This window comes from Blennius ocellaris (genome assembly GCF_963422515.1).
Source record: "Blennius ocellaris genome assembly, chromosome: 15".
Taxonomy (NCBI): domain Eukaryota; kingdom Metazoa; phylum Chordata; class Actinopteri; order Blenniiformes; family Blenniidae; genus Blennius; species Blennius ocellaris.
Window position 1 is genome coordinate 8,289,101 of NC_137664.1, and position 19,022 is coordinate 8,308,122.

Genomic DNA, 19,022 nt, shown 5'->3' on the forward strand with positions numbered 1-19,022 from the left:
GGGATAAAAACTCCAGAACCTGAAGCGTCCTCTGCAGCCCATAAAAGAAATATAGAAAAAGGAAAAAAAAGATACTGCTGTGGCAAATAAACAAAAAAAAACTTAATATAATAATAACCCACATATTAAAATTAAAAAAAACAAAAAAAACCTGAAAACTTCCAGTGACTACTACAGGATAACAAATTAATTTATAAATATTTTTAATTGCTCCTCATATTCATGGCTTTTTAAGACCTGCTTGGGCTCATTTTCATCTCATATCATCTACAAATCACTGTACAAAGATGTTGCGAGAACATTCTGTGAAAGGCCAGTTTCACAAAGGACGAATGATGAGTAATATTTACATTTGGCTTGAGTCACGGTAACATATACAAAAAACAAAAAAACAAAAGGCACTGTGACAAATGTCAAAAGACTTAAATATATATGCTAAAAGTAATTATAAGGGAAAACTGGGTATCGTCCATTCAGTAGAAGCCATTTTTTAAATGTGTTACCCTCCCCAAAGTTTTTGGCCAATTGAACACACTTATGTGCCTTGATCACTCCAACTAGTAAACCAGTATCCACAGAAGAAAAAAAAAACTAGTATTCTGCAGATTACGTTGAAGCCATGTTTGCTGTTCACACAATATACAGTACAGGACTATGTGCCCATGACTAAACATATTGGGACCTCTTGTTTTCATCATCATACCAATGAGCCGTACACACAGAGACAAAGTTAGCCGCACATTCAGACACGACACAGCATCAACACACAGAAAGTGTTATGGATTGTTAGCCTGTCCTCGCAGCATGAAATGTTTCCACTGATACTTATAAAGTACACAGAATACAGTGTCAACTCGGAAACTTTGGTAAGTGTAATACAAACACGAGTCATGTTTATAATTCTCCTTTAAATGGGACGTATTCATGAGCTTGTTAAAAAAAAAAAAAGGTGATAAGGTGTGAAATATTGTCGTTCGGTCCATATTTCAGTGACAGCAGGAGCAGCAGTTTGCGGAGGTCGATTCTTCTTAAGTGGACTGTCTGCAGCAGGATGCTGATGGTGTAAAAGTGTACAGTACAAAATGGACAGCTGACTTAACAAATGGCTCTCGTTCATGCAGAAGTGACGCAGACAGGTGGGCAAGTTCACAGTTTCTCGGAGGGGTTCACACATTTTGGACCCATCCGGAGTGTCCAAACAATAGCTTTTACATTATTGGTCATTTGCATACACTCAAATTCACACACAACTATGGCTCCACTCGCAAGTATTTATTGAATTTATTTTTTATTTTTTTTGGAAAGTGAGATCACTTTAGTGAGTAGAGCAGTTCAGCAGTGTGGCAGAGAGACAGAGGATGAGCCGAGGAGAAGTACTGACAGCACAGCCAGTCCTCCAGCTCGGCGTTCCTTTCCGGCTCCAGCGATCGCTCGGCAAACTTCATCATCAGCAGGGCTCTTTTCACATCCAGCCAGTTGAGGAGGCCCTCGTGCCGGGAGCCGTCCACGAAGCCGCCCCCTTGTCCTTGCCTCTCCCACTGCTGCTCCATTAGGTCCTTCCTGGGACCCCACAGCAGGCTCTGCAGTACGCGCTTGGCCTCCTGGATGTGGATACGCTTGATGGGGTCGGGCTGGAGGAGAAGCTGGGCCAGCTTCTGGAGGCCCGCCGAATAGAGGGAGACGGAGGGCACTGCCGGCAGGTCCTCGCAGCGGTAGTCTTGCTCCTTCAGTGCTGGACTCACCTCAAATGGATTGGGTTGGTGGAGGAGCTCGTAGATCAGAATGCCGGTCTGGAACTCATCAAATTTTCGATACTGAGCTGCCGAGACGATCTCGGGCGCCAACCTGGCGTGGTCGCGCTTGATGCGCGGGTCCACGTTGGTCGAGGCAGCGTCCTCAGAGGAGCGGCGCTTGGCCTTGGCAAAGTTGCTGATGAGAAGTCGGGGGAGGTGACGCTGAACGTCTGACCCGTTGTTGTTGGCGATGTTGTCGGCGGTGGACTGCTGGCCGAACTGGGAAGACCTGCGCTGGTGAGGCACCAACAGCAGGTTTTCAAGGCAAAGGTCTCGATGGGTCACGCCGTGCTCTTTCAAGTGCTCCAGGCCATTGCAGAGCTGCAGCAGGAGGAAGCACACTCGCCGCTCGTAGATCTCCGGCTGAGCTTTGTGGAAACCCTCCCACTCCCGAACGAAGTCGGCCGTCGTCTGATGGGGGATTTCAGGGGTGATGACCACCACTCGCTCTCGCTCCGCCTGCTGGCCCTGCGCAGACGCGGAGGACTGAGGCGTGGACGGGAGCTTGACTTCATCAGAAGGCAGCATGCTTTGGGGGACACAGGCGAGGAAGTGGCCACAGTCCTGCTGCAGGTTGAAGTGGGGAGGTATGCTCTGCTGCACCGACAGGCCATACAGATGGCCCTGCTTGGCTTCTATGGACGGACTCTTGCAGATCTGTAAAAGTATGCAGACAAAGGGATGAAGCAGAATGAGAGAGAGAAAGGTGGGGTAGGGGGGGAATTCCAGGGATGGGAAGGAAGTGGAGCCAAGAAACACAAGAAAGGAATGCTTGTTAGCTCAGATCCAAGGTCGATGCCAATTCAGCCATTGCTCTCATTCAAGTGAAATCAGCGTCTTTGATGTGGATTGAAACTCTCCTCAGCAGAAAGCTTTTTGAAAAGAGCGTTTTAATGGGCAGGTTAGTTCCGGGACTGTAAACTGAAACAGCACCTCCTCATTTGGTAATCGCATTAAAATGGGAACTTCTCTGTATAAAGTTCAATATTTAGGTCTAAAATGAATGGAAATGCATCCAAGGAAAGGTTTGGTAATATTCTTGTTATGTGTGGAAATCAGATTTATTACTATAATCCGTTCTGGACTGAAATCCCACTTTCACAAGTTTCAGATTCAAGTCAATACAACTGCAACACACTCACACTGAATAAGACGAGTAGATGGTGATTTGAGGTTATGATTGTCTGAATTATTCCTGGATGATCTCTACATTTTCTAGGTGTGTTTGGCCGTGACGAGAAGGGCTGGTCTGCAAACAAATCCTGCCTGGAATTTAAAGATTAATTGGGCCTTCAGATATTGAGCAAGTGTGTGGGCACACACAAATGCGCATGCATGCACACGCGCATGCATGCACACACACAGACAGTCGCTGTCTTGTGTGATCATGATGTATTTAGGACAAAGATCAGGGATATTGAGTCCACACCCTTCTTCCTAGTTGTGTATATTAAACATCTGAATTTACTAGGTGCATCCCATTTGTGGTCTGAGGACAAATGAGACCTCTATATCCTTGTTCCATTTTCAAACTGGTATTAAAAAAAAAAACATCTTCAGCACAAATTGTCAACTGGAGCAAAGTACAGGTCGTCTAAACGGATGTGCACTTTGGTTCGGGGAGCAACAACCTCGAAGTTGAGAGATAAAATATTTGAACACTTCTCCAGAGAAGCACACAGCCAACAACACAATGTGAGAACCGACTACTGTAGTGTAAAAATATTCTTTCCATGAAATATTCATTTGATGAATACATCAGTGGCAGAATTTCTAATCTTTCTTGATCTGATTAATGTTAAATCTTTAAAGATTGAATATTAATCTACATTATTCATTATTACATTTAGTTTACTTCTCAGAGTTGCAATACTTTTGTGGCTTGAAATTAATATTCTCTACAAATTCAATGGAATCCGACCAACGAGCCAATGCTAATCAGTCATGTAATACCATGAGAAACCACAAGATGGTGCAGTGAGTAATGTGTAGTCTGGCATTGGCCTTTAGTTTAGTTGACACTAATAAGTAACAGCAAACAGAGCTGGACTGAGGACAGTTTGATTACTAGAATGACTCATTATAACCATTTAATGCACAAAAGCCGTATTACATATGATCATCTGTTTTTTTTTTTTTATTGTAAAGTGAATAGACACAGAAAGTTCAAATTGTACACCAAATGTATTCCACCTTCCTCTTCCAGATTGTTGCTATATCAAGGTAGTTGCTTTTGGATTAGTTTCATGACCCTGTTGCAATTTATTAATAAATTACATTCTCAAACATCCTTTCAAATTGGGCTCATTGTGTGAGCATTACCTTCACAGCGTAGGAGTTGCTGGGATCCGAGGCGCAGGCAGCGGAGTAGTAAACAGCATCCCCTGCGTTGCAGCTGGGCTTGTTGGACGTGAGCCTGAACAGGGACCAGTTGCTCTCCTCAAATCGGAGAGGGTTCTTCTGGGAGCGAGTGAAGTGATCCTCACATTTTAGAGCCAAGCGCCGAAGAGACTCCGCGTACAGGCCGCCCAGTTTGGAGTAAACGCCCTCCCTGCTGTCAATGTTACTCAGAAGGGTCTGGAGTTGTAAACTGGAGCCCAGATTGGGGGCTAAACCTGGTTCTGAGGCTGAGAAAGGTGCACTAAGCTGTGGGGATGAAGAGCATGTGATGCTGCTGCGGCAGTGTACCCCCAGTCGGCCCTGAGTCTTGAAGGGCTCATCCAAAGTCCGGGACCTCGAAGACCGGCCTAACGGGGCGTGGCAGCGCTCCAGAGACTCATTGGAGGAGAAGATGGGCCGTGGGTCGACAGGGCTGGACGGTAAGCTGGATCGGGAGCCGGCATCAGTGGACCGGCACACGTTGCTCTCTGAGCCGGTGAACGGGAGGCGCGGGTAGGCTCGGACGAAGGGTTTCCCATTGGCGCTGTCAGGAGCCGAGACGGTGCGGTTGACCATTTTCTTCTCCGGGAGAGGCGGCGGCTGGCTGCCCAAGGTGTTGAAGGCGGGCGGGTGCGGAGACCCTGGAGCCGAAGCCACTGGACTCCGTGCAAACGGCGACGAGCACGACAGACGTGTCGCATCTCGAGAGCCTTAGAAAGAGAAAAATATTAAATTAGATGGCTTGAAGATCAAAGTTTGACTCAAATATCTGTTTATCAGATCTGGCTTCGGTGTTCCTACGTGCCAAACTGGATTAAAAAAAAAAAAATACAAACAAGATAACCTGTAAGAAAACATAGACTCTGACCTGCACACAGCTTTTGTCACATTTGTGGTTCAACAGCAAGAATCCCACCTGCCCAAGTCTCCCTGTAAGTTAACTTCTCTTAACCTCGCAGTGCTCGCAGTCCACGCGCATATTCCTGGGTGACAGCTGTGAGTGTGATTTATTTACCGCTCCACTTCTGCCACTGCCTGCCGCACAGCCGCAATCCAAACACATACCTCCTTTCCTCAAAAGAGATGGAAATTTCCACAGTCCCGGCTTTAAGGTGACACTCAAAACATCTTCCATCCAATTATGATCCATTTGTCAATTAAAGACTTACGGCTGGAACTTGACTTTACACTAAAGGAGACAGGCACTGAGATAATTGCGTGGTGCAGTCCTCAATAACTGCTTTCACAGAGGGGGAGGACTGCTAAGTGAAAAGAAGTACTCTGTAGGATGTAGCCAAGCCCTTTTTCCCTCGTTATCAGAGTCCATAATTATCTCTTCAAACAACATTGCTCAGGAAGTTACAGCAATTACAAACGTCTGAGCACCGCGGCGGTTTCAAGCCTATATGTGAACGACGGCAGCAGTTTCTAACTAAGTTTCAAAGAACGGACGCCACTTAGTCCAAACCGTATTTCAATATTGAAAAGTAAATCCAGAATTTAACAATGCAACTCATCTTCCTGATATTATAAGTAGTATGTGCACATAACAGAGACGCCACAGAAGAGATAAGCTGAGAGACTGTGGCTATATAGCAGTAATGAGTAACTTTAATCATGGTGATGGACAAAGGGCGTGTGTTGAGTTTTAATGTAAAGAGCCAACTGATTGACGGAAAATGACACTTGGCATAATTTACTAAGCTTGTAAATTGGCTTGCTCACTCAATTTGCATGGGTTTTCTGAGCAATTTACCAAGAATAACACCATAAGTGACATTAAAATTATTGTTACGACTTTTGATTTGAATTGACTTATCGGATTTTGTGCGGTTCAAGTGTTGCTTACAAAGAAACGATCTGCTGGAGGTTTTTTACTTTATACATATTTGCTTGCATTCACCATGAAATGATTGGATGAATACCAGCAGCGTCTCTGTTGAAGACTAAGCTGGTTTGCAAACGTTTTCAAATGTGCCAAGAATGCAAAATAAAGAACGCAAGCATTCCACATCAGCGTGTCGCACATTAATCAACAGGCTTAAACTCCTAGTATTTTGCAAGATCTTGTATATACCAGATACTACATATTAATAAAGACAATCACAATAAATGGATATAGTTTTGCTGTTAGACACGAACCCAAGTACCTCCCGTTAGTCGATCAGCCTCTCACGTTTGAGCGCGTTTTCATAAAAGGCAAAGCTGCAGCCGATCAGGCCTATTGAGCCAAAATACATTCAGTTTTAAAATATCTAGTGTATGATTGAAATTAATATACGGTCCAAATCTGGTTTATTCCTTCCTTATGTTATTACATTCCTAAATCAACTTTCTGGTTGCCCTTTTCTGCTGTAAAACTTTGTACTCACCCCATTTCCTCGCCCTCAGAGCTGAAGAAAGAGCACTTCTACAGCAACAAGTTTCGAAAAGGCCAAGAGCCTTTCAGACGCCAGTTTCATGCCATTTATACACAATCACATGATGTGCGTTTCAGTTGCACTGGATACAAAGCACCACTCAAAACACCTGTACACTGGTCCAAGCTGACACTTACCGGGGTCAGCTGTCAGGCTGTCAGTGGAGGCAGTTGGCAGGCTGGTGTTGCTCAGACCCCGCAGGGATGAAGTGGGGCTCCCAGCTGAGCCTTGTTGGCTACAGCGGTCCAGCTCCATGTTGCTGCCACTCATCTTACCGGACACCCTGTGATAAATCAAACAAGGAGGGAGATTAATATCAGAAGGAAAAGAGGATTTCAACACACATGCATCAGCCTTTGTTGACTCCATTGTGTTTGCTGCAATTGATGCATCGACCTGTTTGTAAATGAGGAGCCACTTCACTTCCTCTTCCTGCAAGCCACCAGGTTACCATAACCATGCAAAAAAGGCACAGCATTTCAATTGAAATCTCTTATGACTTATTATATTCAGCATTTATTTTGTATAATTGTCATTATGTGCAATAAGTGCTTCTGCCCCCATTCAAAGATAACTTCAGCTTTCAATATCCGGCCGCAACAATAAATTCATCAGATGTCATAAACGGTCCAAGAGGAGAAGAGAATTAGGCATACTAAATTCTGTCAGCAGCAACAATATAAGGGTTAAATTACACATCCTACTGTGAGAAGTGTTTGGAATTTATTGTTTGAGGAAGTAAACCCCACTCATTTCAAATAAATGTATAACTATTACAACATACCTTACTGAAAACAATGTCACACTTCCTGTTGTTTTTGATCAAAGTAAAATTAAGTATATAACTGATTATTTTAAGCCATAAAATGACTCTTTAGTGACACACCGTAGCATTCCATTCCATATGACTCCAGTGAACAACTTTGTTGGTGTATTCATGTGGAGCTATGTAAACCTAAAACCCACAATGTACAGAGAAAATCCATGTGTCTTGCTCATGACTGATGTATTGCATACAAATTTTTCACAACTTTGAAAAAAAGTTCATAATGAATTGTTAAACTCAAGTATTAGAGAAGAAAAGGCTCTTTGCGGTCACATTCAGAATACAAATATAGCACACTCTAAGATGTACAAAGAACTTCACAACTTTAAAAATTAGCCTATTTAACACCCACAAACCAAGTTTGTGGTTAACAACATGAGGCTACATCAGCAACTATTTGCACACCAGTCTTTGACCATGTTTTCTGCAGCTTTGTGAGCCACACATCTTTTTTGTACAAATAAGTCGACTACGGATTGTACATCTAAAAGTGCAAAACAAGTCAACTTAATTTCTTTCTGCTTGCCATTATGTCTCAACTATGAGTCATAACATGTAACTAAAACAATTTTCGAAATTTGTATCTGCAAAGCCCCAAATCGTAGTGGACAGTCCAGAAGTGGTACTCCTTTCCGTCTTTTCTTCTTAGTCATTTTCCTGACAACCCCGATGACCTCCTTTAACACCAGTGGAATCTGTGCATGAGCAGAGTTTCTAATCAAGGTGACCAATTAGGCTGAGTGACAGCCATTCACTTGTCTCATTATTCCCGCTAATGGCTCATGGAAGCAAGGTTCCATCCCTTCATCTCTCGTTCCTCTCTTCCATCACAAAATGACTCCGCTACCCATTCATTCGCCGGCCCCTGACTTCTATTCCTCCATAAATCAGCAGGACAAACAGATGAGGAGGAGAAAAAGAGAGGAGCACAGGGGGGAGACAAAGGGTTAGGTATTCTCCCTGGGCACTTAGCTAACAGATCCGCTATCGTTTTACAGACAAAAGAGCCGTGATGAAAGGCAATGGAAATGCTGAGGCACGGGAGAAATGGTAATGGGTGAAGGGATTAGGGGTACGTGCACATGCGTGTGCGCCTGTGCATGCCTCACTTGAGATCTCTTAGATTTGTATCCAAAACATGAGATTTTCCTCGGTGAAAAAAAATAAAAAAAAATGTCATTGCTTCTGTCCAGAGGGAGGATGTGCACGGATGATTGAGCTCTCTGAGGAAGGGCACGCAAAGAGGACGATGTTTACATTTTGTGAGCATTGAAAGGTTGTAATTACTTTGCATTCTGATGATTGATCTTTCTATTAATTGTTTTCTCAACACCATTTACAAAGAAAAAAATGCATTTCCGATTGACAAATGATTTTTACATGCCAGCCACGCATCATACACAACATGACATTAAAAAAAAAAAGATTTGAACCTCAATGTAATAATTTTTCCTCTTTCTTATATAATTATAACCCCACTCCTTGTCCGTTTCCTCGAAAGATTCACACAAGACCCCAACGATGTCCTTGTTAAGCCTGTCACACAACTTCCACACTGTGTTATCAATATCAACTCAGCAACAACAGCAGCACAGGATTGAAATATAAACCGCCACGCTACAGTAAGTAACACTGTCTGTTGACACGCATGCTATCCTGACTTGTGTGTGATAATAATAAAGCTGTTTGAGAGGAACTGGGAAAGCTTTAAACAGAGATCAGACTGGGGTTACAGCTAATCAGCTTCAGATACGAGTGTGATGGTGTAAAACGGGACCTGAGCTAAACGGCGGCAGTGTTGTTGTGTATCAGTTTGACGCGACCAGTTTCACTTCCTCACTCTTATTTTGCCGCTTGTCAGTGGTAAATATATATATAGAATGCTGATGTGAAAGGAACAAAGTATATACATGCATGATGTATTTTAAGTCTTTTTTTGAGTCTTTTTTTTTTTTTAACTGAAAGTGGATTGGGCTAGAAAAGCAGATTTGACTCGGCCTGCCATACGCAGTACAAAAGGTCATAATATGAGCACAAGTTCCACATAATGCTATCTACTTATTTACCATGCAACAAAATTGTTACCTTTTTTATCTTTTAATCATGCGTCACAGAGGAACTAAATGAACTGTGATGTCATTGTGGTAGAAGACTGTTCAGTTACTTCCAAATAAAGACTAACAGTAGCATTTATTGCATTCTTGGTGAATTGGGTGACATTTTACCTTGCTCATTGTGCAACTCCTACATCGTACAATATATTGCAGAGCAGAAAGACACCCATTGTTGTTGTTCCCATGGCAGGAGGTTATTTGCCATGGCTATACAGTCGTATAACCAAAAGATCCATTAATGTTTGACACAAAAATCCTTGTTATCTCTTGCAACCTGCTCCAGCCTTGCTTTGTTGTCTTCTTTCCCATTGGCTGCCTCCTCATTCTTTGCAACCCAGTTTTATATTTACATGCAAAACAACAGATTTATGCACAATAAAGGTCCGCAATGGCCACTGTATATATGGGAGTTCTTATAACTAATTCAATCCTACCAACAGGATATGCAAATAGATAACAATCATACGATATTAGCAGAACAGTAAAAGCTGGATATCAATCAGAAAGGAAATAAGTGTGACATTTAAAGTTACCTCTGAATTTGAGCTTTTCAGCTCCTGATAGAGAAGTAAAAAAAGAGGCCACTGCTCACTGTGATTTTATATGTTCTTCCTGAAATACAAACTGCACCACAATTCTGTGTGAGCAAAAGCATGACTGTCACCTATTGCAAGACTAAATATATACGCTGAATCAATGTATTAAAAAAGACCCATAACATTAAAAAAAAAAAAAAAAAAAAAATCAAATCACAGTCATTGTGCCTACCTCATGCTGCAGAAATAAGAGGTCCTTGTCGGGTTGGTGGGCACAGAATGCCCTCGGATCAGACTGGTGGCTCCCTAAAGCCAGGCCATGAGTAGTAACACAACCCTGGTCCCACACGAGTCATATGGGTATTTAAAGTGTCTCAGCAGGAAAGGCAACAGCACCCATTAGATGCATGGAAATAAAGCACCCATAGCTCTATTTTCATTCATTCACCTACTGCTTTTCTTTAGCGCAGCTTCAGTTCTGTCAGACGGCAACAACACGTTATCTATTCAAGGCGGCTCAGCGGAGGGAGGGGCACCATGTCTTGGAGCAGTAGTTCACAGAGCAAAAGGCAATTCAGACCCCAAGTCAAACTCAGTAGGCTGCAATGTGAATAGCTGATCTTATCTATAAATTCTACATCTAGTGGTGACAAACCATTGCCAGGTTTGGACAGTTTGGGAGTTGCCAGGAGCAACAATCTGTTCACGGGAGCCCCGCCTTTTTGCAACCTTCACTGATCATCAGACACGCCCTCCTTGTTGAAGAGCTTTTCCCAATGCGCAGTCACACATGACGCAGCTAAATGCACGGACCCGCACAATCCTGTCGGCTGACCCACCCACCTGAGTCGGTGCTTGACCTGTAGTAAAGTGTAAAAGAGCAGAAATGCTGTCTTTTCCTTGGTGCCTAAAGGCTCGAGAAGGCAGAAAAAGCCAGACCATCTGCAGCTTTTAAATGATTCAGATAATCAAAATGCTGCTTCATGGGGGGGCATGTACGTTTTTTTCATGTGCATGTGTTCTGACTCTTTTCCATTCATTTGAACGCAGTTCAAGCCCAGTTTAGAACAAATTGTTATTTCCAAATCATAATGCTGCAGTGCTGTCTCTTTTGCAAGCGTAGTGACCAGACACACTTGTTGATTAAACAAACTAAACCTGCGGATACATTTGGAACGCCAGACAGCCAAAATTGTCACCAGCCGACTAAAGGCGTCTTCCCACATGTGTCTCTACAAGGTATTTTTATCTGCACAGAATGTCAGCAATGTCATAACATGAGAAATGGTTACTTACTAGAATTACCACAAACATAAGGATCCTTGAAATATGATCAGCAATTTGTGGTTTTGACAGTAAAATTGTATTTGCCAGGCTTCTGCAGAGTCTTGCTTACGCCGAGAGAACATCTGCATGTTTGGAGGAAGCTGCAGTGAATATTTTACACCTCATTGTGCTGCCCAGACAAAGCAAAGATTATTTTAAGGGGACTGTTTGACACTCTAATAACTGCAGCATTCGGCCTCTTCTATTTTTCTGCTTTCGCTTACTGATTCAGGCAGCGAATGTATTCTGAGACTTAAGGGGATTCATTTGCTCCTGCTCCAGCAAATTAATGGCTGCAATTGCTGTGAGCCCTTCAAAAGCAAACATTCCCTATTTTGAATGTCCTCCTGTATTTAAATATCCTTTCCCAAGCCTTAAAAACAACCAGGATGTGCAGTGTGTTGAAAGTGCAATTGCAACAACAGTGCAAATATAATTATTTACTCATCTGATAACATGGAAATGACAGAGTTGTCATTGTAACAGAAAAAAAGGCCTTTTCCTTTACAAATATGTCTATTGTGCTGCAGCCAAAACAAATTTACACTACCATGACATGGCAGAAACACTGTTTAACAGACCCATTTTGTGTGTTAATTAGAATTGAAAAAAGTCCCATTGGCAGAATGAATAGAACAAGGCACGCATTGAGGAATATGCAGGAACAGTTTGAATGATCACAAGGCGTCAGAATGGAGGCTGATTCAAGGCTGAATAATGATTCTGTGAAAGGAGAAGGCACCGCAAGATTCCCAAAGATGACTGCAGTGAGACTGCATGCATGCAAGTGCAGAGTGCTGATACACGCAGTCACATGCTATGGGCCATAAGCACCAGCCGTCTCTCGCTTTCTGTGTACATACAGTGTCACATGAGAGCAAAATGCCTTTATGCATTTAGAATAAGTGTATTGCTAAGTGCTGAATTATGTAATATAATGAAGCCACAGTCACATGGCTGTTACAGTCCCATTAATGCTAATGCATGTCACAGGTAGGGAACAAAAGGACAGAGACACACCGTTACACAGGGCAACTCAAGTTTGATTAATACACTGCTTTCATCTCTGACTGTGAGCACATATTTTATGAGCCTGTAATTAAGCGTGTATTCGATTTAAACTGCTGCCACCTTGTGAATAATACTTTATCCTCGCCTTTCTTTTTGATGGCTGCTTGCATTGATTTGTGTCTATTAGTGTTATCTTCTACTTGTTTGCAGGCATCCAAGATGTTCACTCTCTTTAAATATCCACAACTGAGGATAAAGAAAATATTCTTTAACACCAATTAACACAACTCACCATCATTAGCTATATTTGGACACTGCCAACACAGGATATTTTGATATGATTTGTGCATTTAACTGACACATACTGTGTCACATGTTTAAAAAAAACAAACAAAAAAACTATACATAAAAAGAAAAAGAATCGTTGATTAATAAACAATCCTATTTCCAAAAGTTGTCATAAAATTCATTCAACCATGATGGTATATTAGTGTTGTGTCCTCTTTAAGAGTTAATAAGTGAGTCTACGAGCTTTAAACAAGGAGCTCTTTGTTTTTCTTACCTGTGCAGTTTCTTAGGTGGTGGGGGCGGCGGATTGGGCTCATTGTTGGCAGCTCCTTTCCCGGCTGCCAGCGGCTCTGGTGAACCGCCATGCAACGGTTGCTTGGCCGGCATGCTCCCGATATGCTTGCCCTCCTCCTCTGTGCCGGTGCCCTCAGTTTCCCCCTGACAGGCACCATTGTCGGGGGAGGCCGGGGGGGCCGTGCCTGGCTCTGTCATCAGAGGGGGGCTGCTGTGGGCCTTCCAGTCCCTGGCCTCCTTCCAGACAGCAGCACTATTGACCGGGCCTGTCACACGAGAGGTTGTCCCCGAGCTGGCAGCGAGCTTCTTCTTCTCCATCTCTTTCCGCTCCCTCTCTTCTTCCTCCTCTTCTTCTTCAATGCGGCAGTTCCACCCAGAGCTGTGGTGGTGCGGCTTGTGCCAGCGTTCGGAGGCCGCGTTGTGGCTCTCTGTCGGGACCTTGAAGTGGCCCTCTCTCGCCGAGACGAGAAAAAGCATGGGCAGTTCAGGCAGCGGTACTGGGGACGAAAGAGATGGGGAGAGGCTGGAAGCACCCAGTCTGGGGAGATCGGGAAGAGGAACCAGGGAAGACATGGACGGAGAGAGGCTGGAGGTGCCCAGTTTGGGGGAGCGACTGCTCCTCTTTGGGGGAATGGGCGGGCTAGACTGGGGCTTGGTGTGCACAGTGGGAGTGAGAAAGACCTCAGTGGCCAAAACGGGTGAGCTGTGGCTGGGGCTGGGCCAGCGGAAAGCTGGGCTGCTGGGGTCTTTACGCGCTGTGGGGCTGAAGTGGCACTGGGTGCTGACAGCTGAATCTGGGCTGCACAGGTAGAAAGTCTTGTTGGTATCCTCTGTGTGAGCAGCCATCACAGTGATAGTTGCTCTCTGACTGTCTCCCAAGGACTCTTGCTCAGAGGACTGGGACTGCTTGGTCTGATTTGGTGACTCGGGTTGGGACTGCAATCCGTTCTCTTGCGGCCTGCGCTTTTTCTTGGTGCTCTCAGCATAAATGGGTTCTGAGTTAGTTTGTCCGTCAGGAGAGTTAGGAGTTGACTTTGAGCTACTGATGGTTGGTGGGCTTTGGGGACTTCCTGAAGTGTCTCCTTTTCCTCCTGACCCCTCGGGACCATGAAGGGAATCTGTACTGCTACGATAGGAACAAGAGGAGTCTGACAGGCTGTTTTGTTTGGACAGGACAGGAACAGAGTTTGGGGATGTTGGGCTAGTGAGGGTTGTAGTTTCCACACTTAAAACTGATGTATAGGAAGTGCTGGATGTTTTTGTAGTAACAGTAGTCGTACTCCCAGTGTTTACACCATTGCTATAAACTTTGGCAGGACTGGATGGAACAATGTCCACTGACAAAGGTATCTCCACAGACGCCTGATGGGACTCTTGATGATTTGCCCTGGCAGCCACTCCGGTTCCATTATAAGTACTCTTGGTTTTGATAGCAGCCACACTAGTCTGCTGCTTGCAGGAGTCCACGTTGGCATTTTTCTTTACATTTTGAGAGCCTCTACCATCCTCCTGGGTTACAAAGATACTGCTGATGATCATGGAATCTTTTGGTAAGATAGTGGGTGACAAAGGAGGCATAGAAAAGCAGTTGTTGTAGTCCATCTTGGCATCTGGGCTCTGAAGAACCGTATCTCTAAGGGTCTTACTGCAGCCATTGCTGTCAATGTAAATAGGTGACAGATCCAAGAGCTTCTTCAGGGACAATCGCTCTGCTGGACTCTTTACGTTCTCCTGTTGCAAAAAAAGAAACAATAACAAAAAAAAAAAACAGGGTGATTCATTTTAAACAGAAAAACATTAAATGACTTGTCACAGAAAAGACCCATTTAAGAAACATACCTGCTCTATGTTCATGTTGATGTCAGTAGACTCGTTGGTGTCGACGCTTATCATGGTGGGTTTGACAGCGATGGTCGGCTTGCTGTAGAGTGAAGGTGCCGTTACGCCAGCGTCTTCATCTCCTCCAAGGCTGCCCTTCAAACATGCAGCTGGAACGCTGCCATCCAAGAGGGTCTTGTGCGCGCTGAGCGGGTGGAAGCAGTTCTTGCAAGAGCCGGGTTTCCACACGTGTTCTGCAAAGTCGCTGCACGCTGACATCTTTGGGTTTGCTCAAACGGATTCGGTCAGAAGTTGCTGTGAAGGTATCCCGCCGATCCAGGGTGAACTCTCATGGCTGGCACACAAGAGGATCGCAGCACCATAAGATGTTGATCACAAGGCAGTATGGAACGACATCAAGAAGAAAGAGGTGCATTGTTATCAAGAGTGAAGTCGAGAAGTCAATGTAATCACTTTTAGCTTACAGGCCGTGCCATAATCATAATTCCACATGCCTCTGTGGCTAACTGCAAGTGCTTTGATTGCACAACTTTTCTGACTGCTTCAAACTACAGGAGCATCACCAAATATATATTAGCATTAAAAAAGTTCATTGTTTAGTCTTTCCACACTGAAACTTTAACATTTTGATTGTGACAATTGAGATATAGGATTACAAAATTAGGAAAAACATATGATCTCATGAAATATTCTAATATCTTATTGCACTCTGATTATATTTCCATGATTAATTTGCTAAAATGAAGAATAACACATTAAACCTTGAAATAAAAAAAGTAAATGCATGGAAGTTTTAGTGATTAAATTAAATCATGTGAAAAATGAACTGCTCCATTGTATTAACCCCCCTCAATGCACCTTCGTACGAGGGACAGCTCATATAACCCAATAAATCCTAGACCTGAAGGATTGCAACTTTTTAAAACAAGGTGGAAAAAATAGACTAAGATGAGATTAAATAGATATCCTGAGAGGAAATACTTTGTCTCATTCCCAATATGAATTTCAATACTATTTTTTCCCCATCAAGATGACAAAAATGTGCAATGTGCAAAAGAAGTTAGCAAAAGGTCAAACACCTGTTTGAAAATGCAAGTGCTGTGATGAAGGAGTCCAGGCTGACAAGTGTTTCAACGCTCACAGAGGACCTCTGTTAAGATTTAAGTGTCATCCGTGGATGTAACCTAAGAAGAGCCGATGTGTGCTGTGCTACATGTTCCCAGGCTCTCTTAAATTAGAGGGTATGTGGTTTCTACTCAACCAAAGGGCCTGCCGGTGTGAGCCCAGCAACATAAAAGACCTCCAGAGTCTTCTGCAGCCCCCGACATGCTCGAAGAAGACGGAGGAGCCTCAAACGTCCCAGAGGTCGGAATGTCAGGAATGTCTAAAAGGCGCAAGTCTCACCAGGGTGAATCTCACACCCACTACAACCTCCCTCCCCCCCCCCCCCCCCCCCACGTCTACACACAAAAACACACACCCGGCCACTCCACATGTGTGTCCACCTCCTCTCACAAACAAACTCAGCCCCACACACACACACACACACACACACACACACACACACACGCACCTTGTTGTGTCCTGTTTAAGTGGACTGACAGTGAGAAGATCAACACTGTTTCAGAGGGATCATTTGTCTTCTCGTATCTGGGGGTCCGTTTAATGTTCCGCACACAGCTTTAATTAGCTCTCAACAAGGTGCTGCACTGACACACGGCAACATAAGCTCACTATTTAGGTTGACTGTCTGAAAATATCTGCAGGAGGATCAACAATTACTCTCAGTGACAGTCAGAAATCGCCCATATGCACTCAGGCTTTAAGTTCAATCCAAACTGCTGTTATATCAGGCTTTCACTTTGTAATAAATAATTTGTTGGTGATATGTGGTGAATCTGGAGGTAATTCAAGTCTGTTGTCCTTGTAACTTACTAACCCCTACAGGAATGAGGAGTTCCAGTGTTGGTGAAGATAAAGCCTGTTTACAGTTTTCTTTGTCCCGCCTGAGTCAGTTAAGGCAGGAAGGCACCCACAACCTCCCTGTTTGTTTAACTGTTCCTGCGACAACAGAGGAAACAGACGTCTTACGCTGTCGTGCATGAGTCAGAGGCAGAGACGTCTGAACAGGAGACATGCGGCTCATTAGGCTACTAGGCCTTCTGTTTTCGGGGAGCAGAATGACAGGTTGTCACTTTGGCCTCAGTTGTTCTACTTTCCCAGCAGGGAATTTGGAGGACAGGAGGGAGGGTGGGAGGTTCACCTAGAGAATGTTCAACATTTTTTTAGTCTGCAGACGAGATTGAGGGACACTTTAAACTGTAGGTTTGTCTGGCTCCTGTTGACATGTTCAGCCCTGCTTGTTTGAACAGAGATAGACCCCCCTGTCTACATTCCCCACACCTTCTCAAGCTCAAGGTCCAATATTTCTCACTTCCTCTTGTAGACTAAAACAGACACACACACACAAGGTAAACGAACCAGAAGCTCAGCCACATGACAAAATCCATGCAATATAAAGCTCAGACTATGAGGAATATCTCAGGGTCATGTTAGAAATCAAGTATCTACAAAAGTAAGACGGACACAAAAATGACCAGATGCTGGTAAGGTGTGGAATTTATATTATTGAACCACCTCACCCAAGACAGTAAATAAACCTCATGTCCCTTTGACCTCTGTACATACACTGATCATCACACACAGCCACTAGAGGTCTCAAAAAAACACATCCAATTTTTCTTCTCCATTCAAAGAGATTCAAAGCATTATTATCTACTGCTTCAGGCTAAAATCACCCATTTGTGTTTCCCTTGAAAAACAGGCTGAGGCAGTTCGCTAGACTGGCTGGCAGGAGCTTAAATAGCCCGCAGATACGGCGACAAAAGAATTTCAGAGCTCCTTTTTAAACGCCAAAAAAACAACTGGCAAAGCTGAAATCATTCCTGCAGGAAGTAGGATGTGACACGCACGTGATCTCACAAACACGCGCACGTTTATGAAGTCCGGGCACATCTGATGGTTATTAATGGTATTGATTCATTGCTTTGTCCTACTGACGGCCTTTTTTTTTTTTTTTTTTTCCTTTAACAGAATTGCCGTGTCAGGACACAGGGAAAGACAAACAAAATGTAATTGGATTACATCCACAGTCACTGACGATCACAGTAAGTGGAGTCCACTTCACAGTCTCATCAGCAGGACACATCTTTGTGTGCAGTCGCTCACTTTGAATACAAATTATTTTACAAGCCACATTTGTCTCTCTTGATCACTCTTCACACCACAACCCATTCATTCAACCCCCCCCCAACCCCCGGTGTCAGAGGGGGAAGAATTTCCGCCCAAAACTTGGGAACTTTTTCTTAAAACTTCCAGTTAAGCGTGATATATTTTAACGTCTTGACAGCAGCTGCTTTCTATCAGCTGATCAGGTGGACCCCACGTGGTGAAATAAATAAATAAATAAATAAAAAAAAATAAAAAATAAAAAAAATCTGCTTTGTTATTCATGTTACGTGTTGCCAGATTTGCTTGAGGATAATGATCTCCCTCTACACACACACAAATCATCTATTTGTACTGACAATTTTCGTGTCCCACATTAATAAAACATAAGAAATGCGCACATGGAACGAGTCGCTTCAACCTGCATCATCCTTGGAGACACTGAACCAGGTGAATCCGAGGGAAATGAAGGGAGGATAACTGACAAATACAACGCGACCATGCTGTAGTAGGACAAGGTTATGTATTGCCTGCAGGCTGCTTTCCTTACCTGCTCGGACTTTCTCTCCTCAGTGGCAACCCAAAAGCTCTTTAAAAAAAAAAAAAAAATTATGATCAGGTCAAATGCAGCTCTTCTGATCTCCCTGTAGAAAAGCTGATATCCGCCCGTATTCCCGTGTTTCAGGTTAAAGAGGGTGCTGCTGCAGGCTGAGCGCTGGGCACACTGCTGCTATTGCTGCTGCTGCACTGTGTGTGTGTGTGTATGTGTGTGTGAGTATGTGTGTGTGTGCAGAGGTAGTGAGCAGGAGTCTCCTCTGCTCTGCAGCAGCGTGGGGAAATCTCACAGGGAGGTGGGAGGAGCTCCTCAATCCTCAGCAGCCACAGCCATGCAGTCTGCCTCACACTCACAGATTGCCACTACATCCCTTGTCCAGATGCCTTTCAGAACTTTCTCAATACACAATCGA

At 43.9% G+C, this 19,022-nt stretch overlaps 1 protein-coding gene across 1 annotated transcript; it reads right to left on the minus strand.

Annotated features, from left to right (window-relative positions):
* Nucleotides 1-17: 17 nt before the first annotated feature.
* prag1 (PEAK1 related, kinase-activating pseudokinase 1) lies at nt 18-15,084 on the minus strand (the record flags this gene model as incomplete). Its single annotated transcript, XM_080510625.1, has 5 exons — nt 18-2,450; nt 4,116-4,882; nt 6,730-6,875; nt 12,968-14,718; nt 14,827-15,084. 5 exons carry the CDS (start codon nt 15,082-15,084, stop codon nt 1,311-1,313), a joined length of 4,062 nt encoding a protein of 1,353 aa, XP_080366751.1. The 3' UTR covers nt 18-1,310.
* Between the last annotated feature and the right edge of the window lie 3,938 nt (nt 15,085-19,022).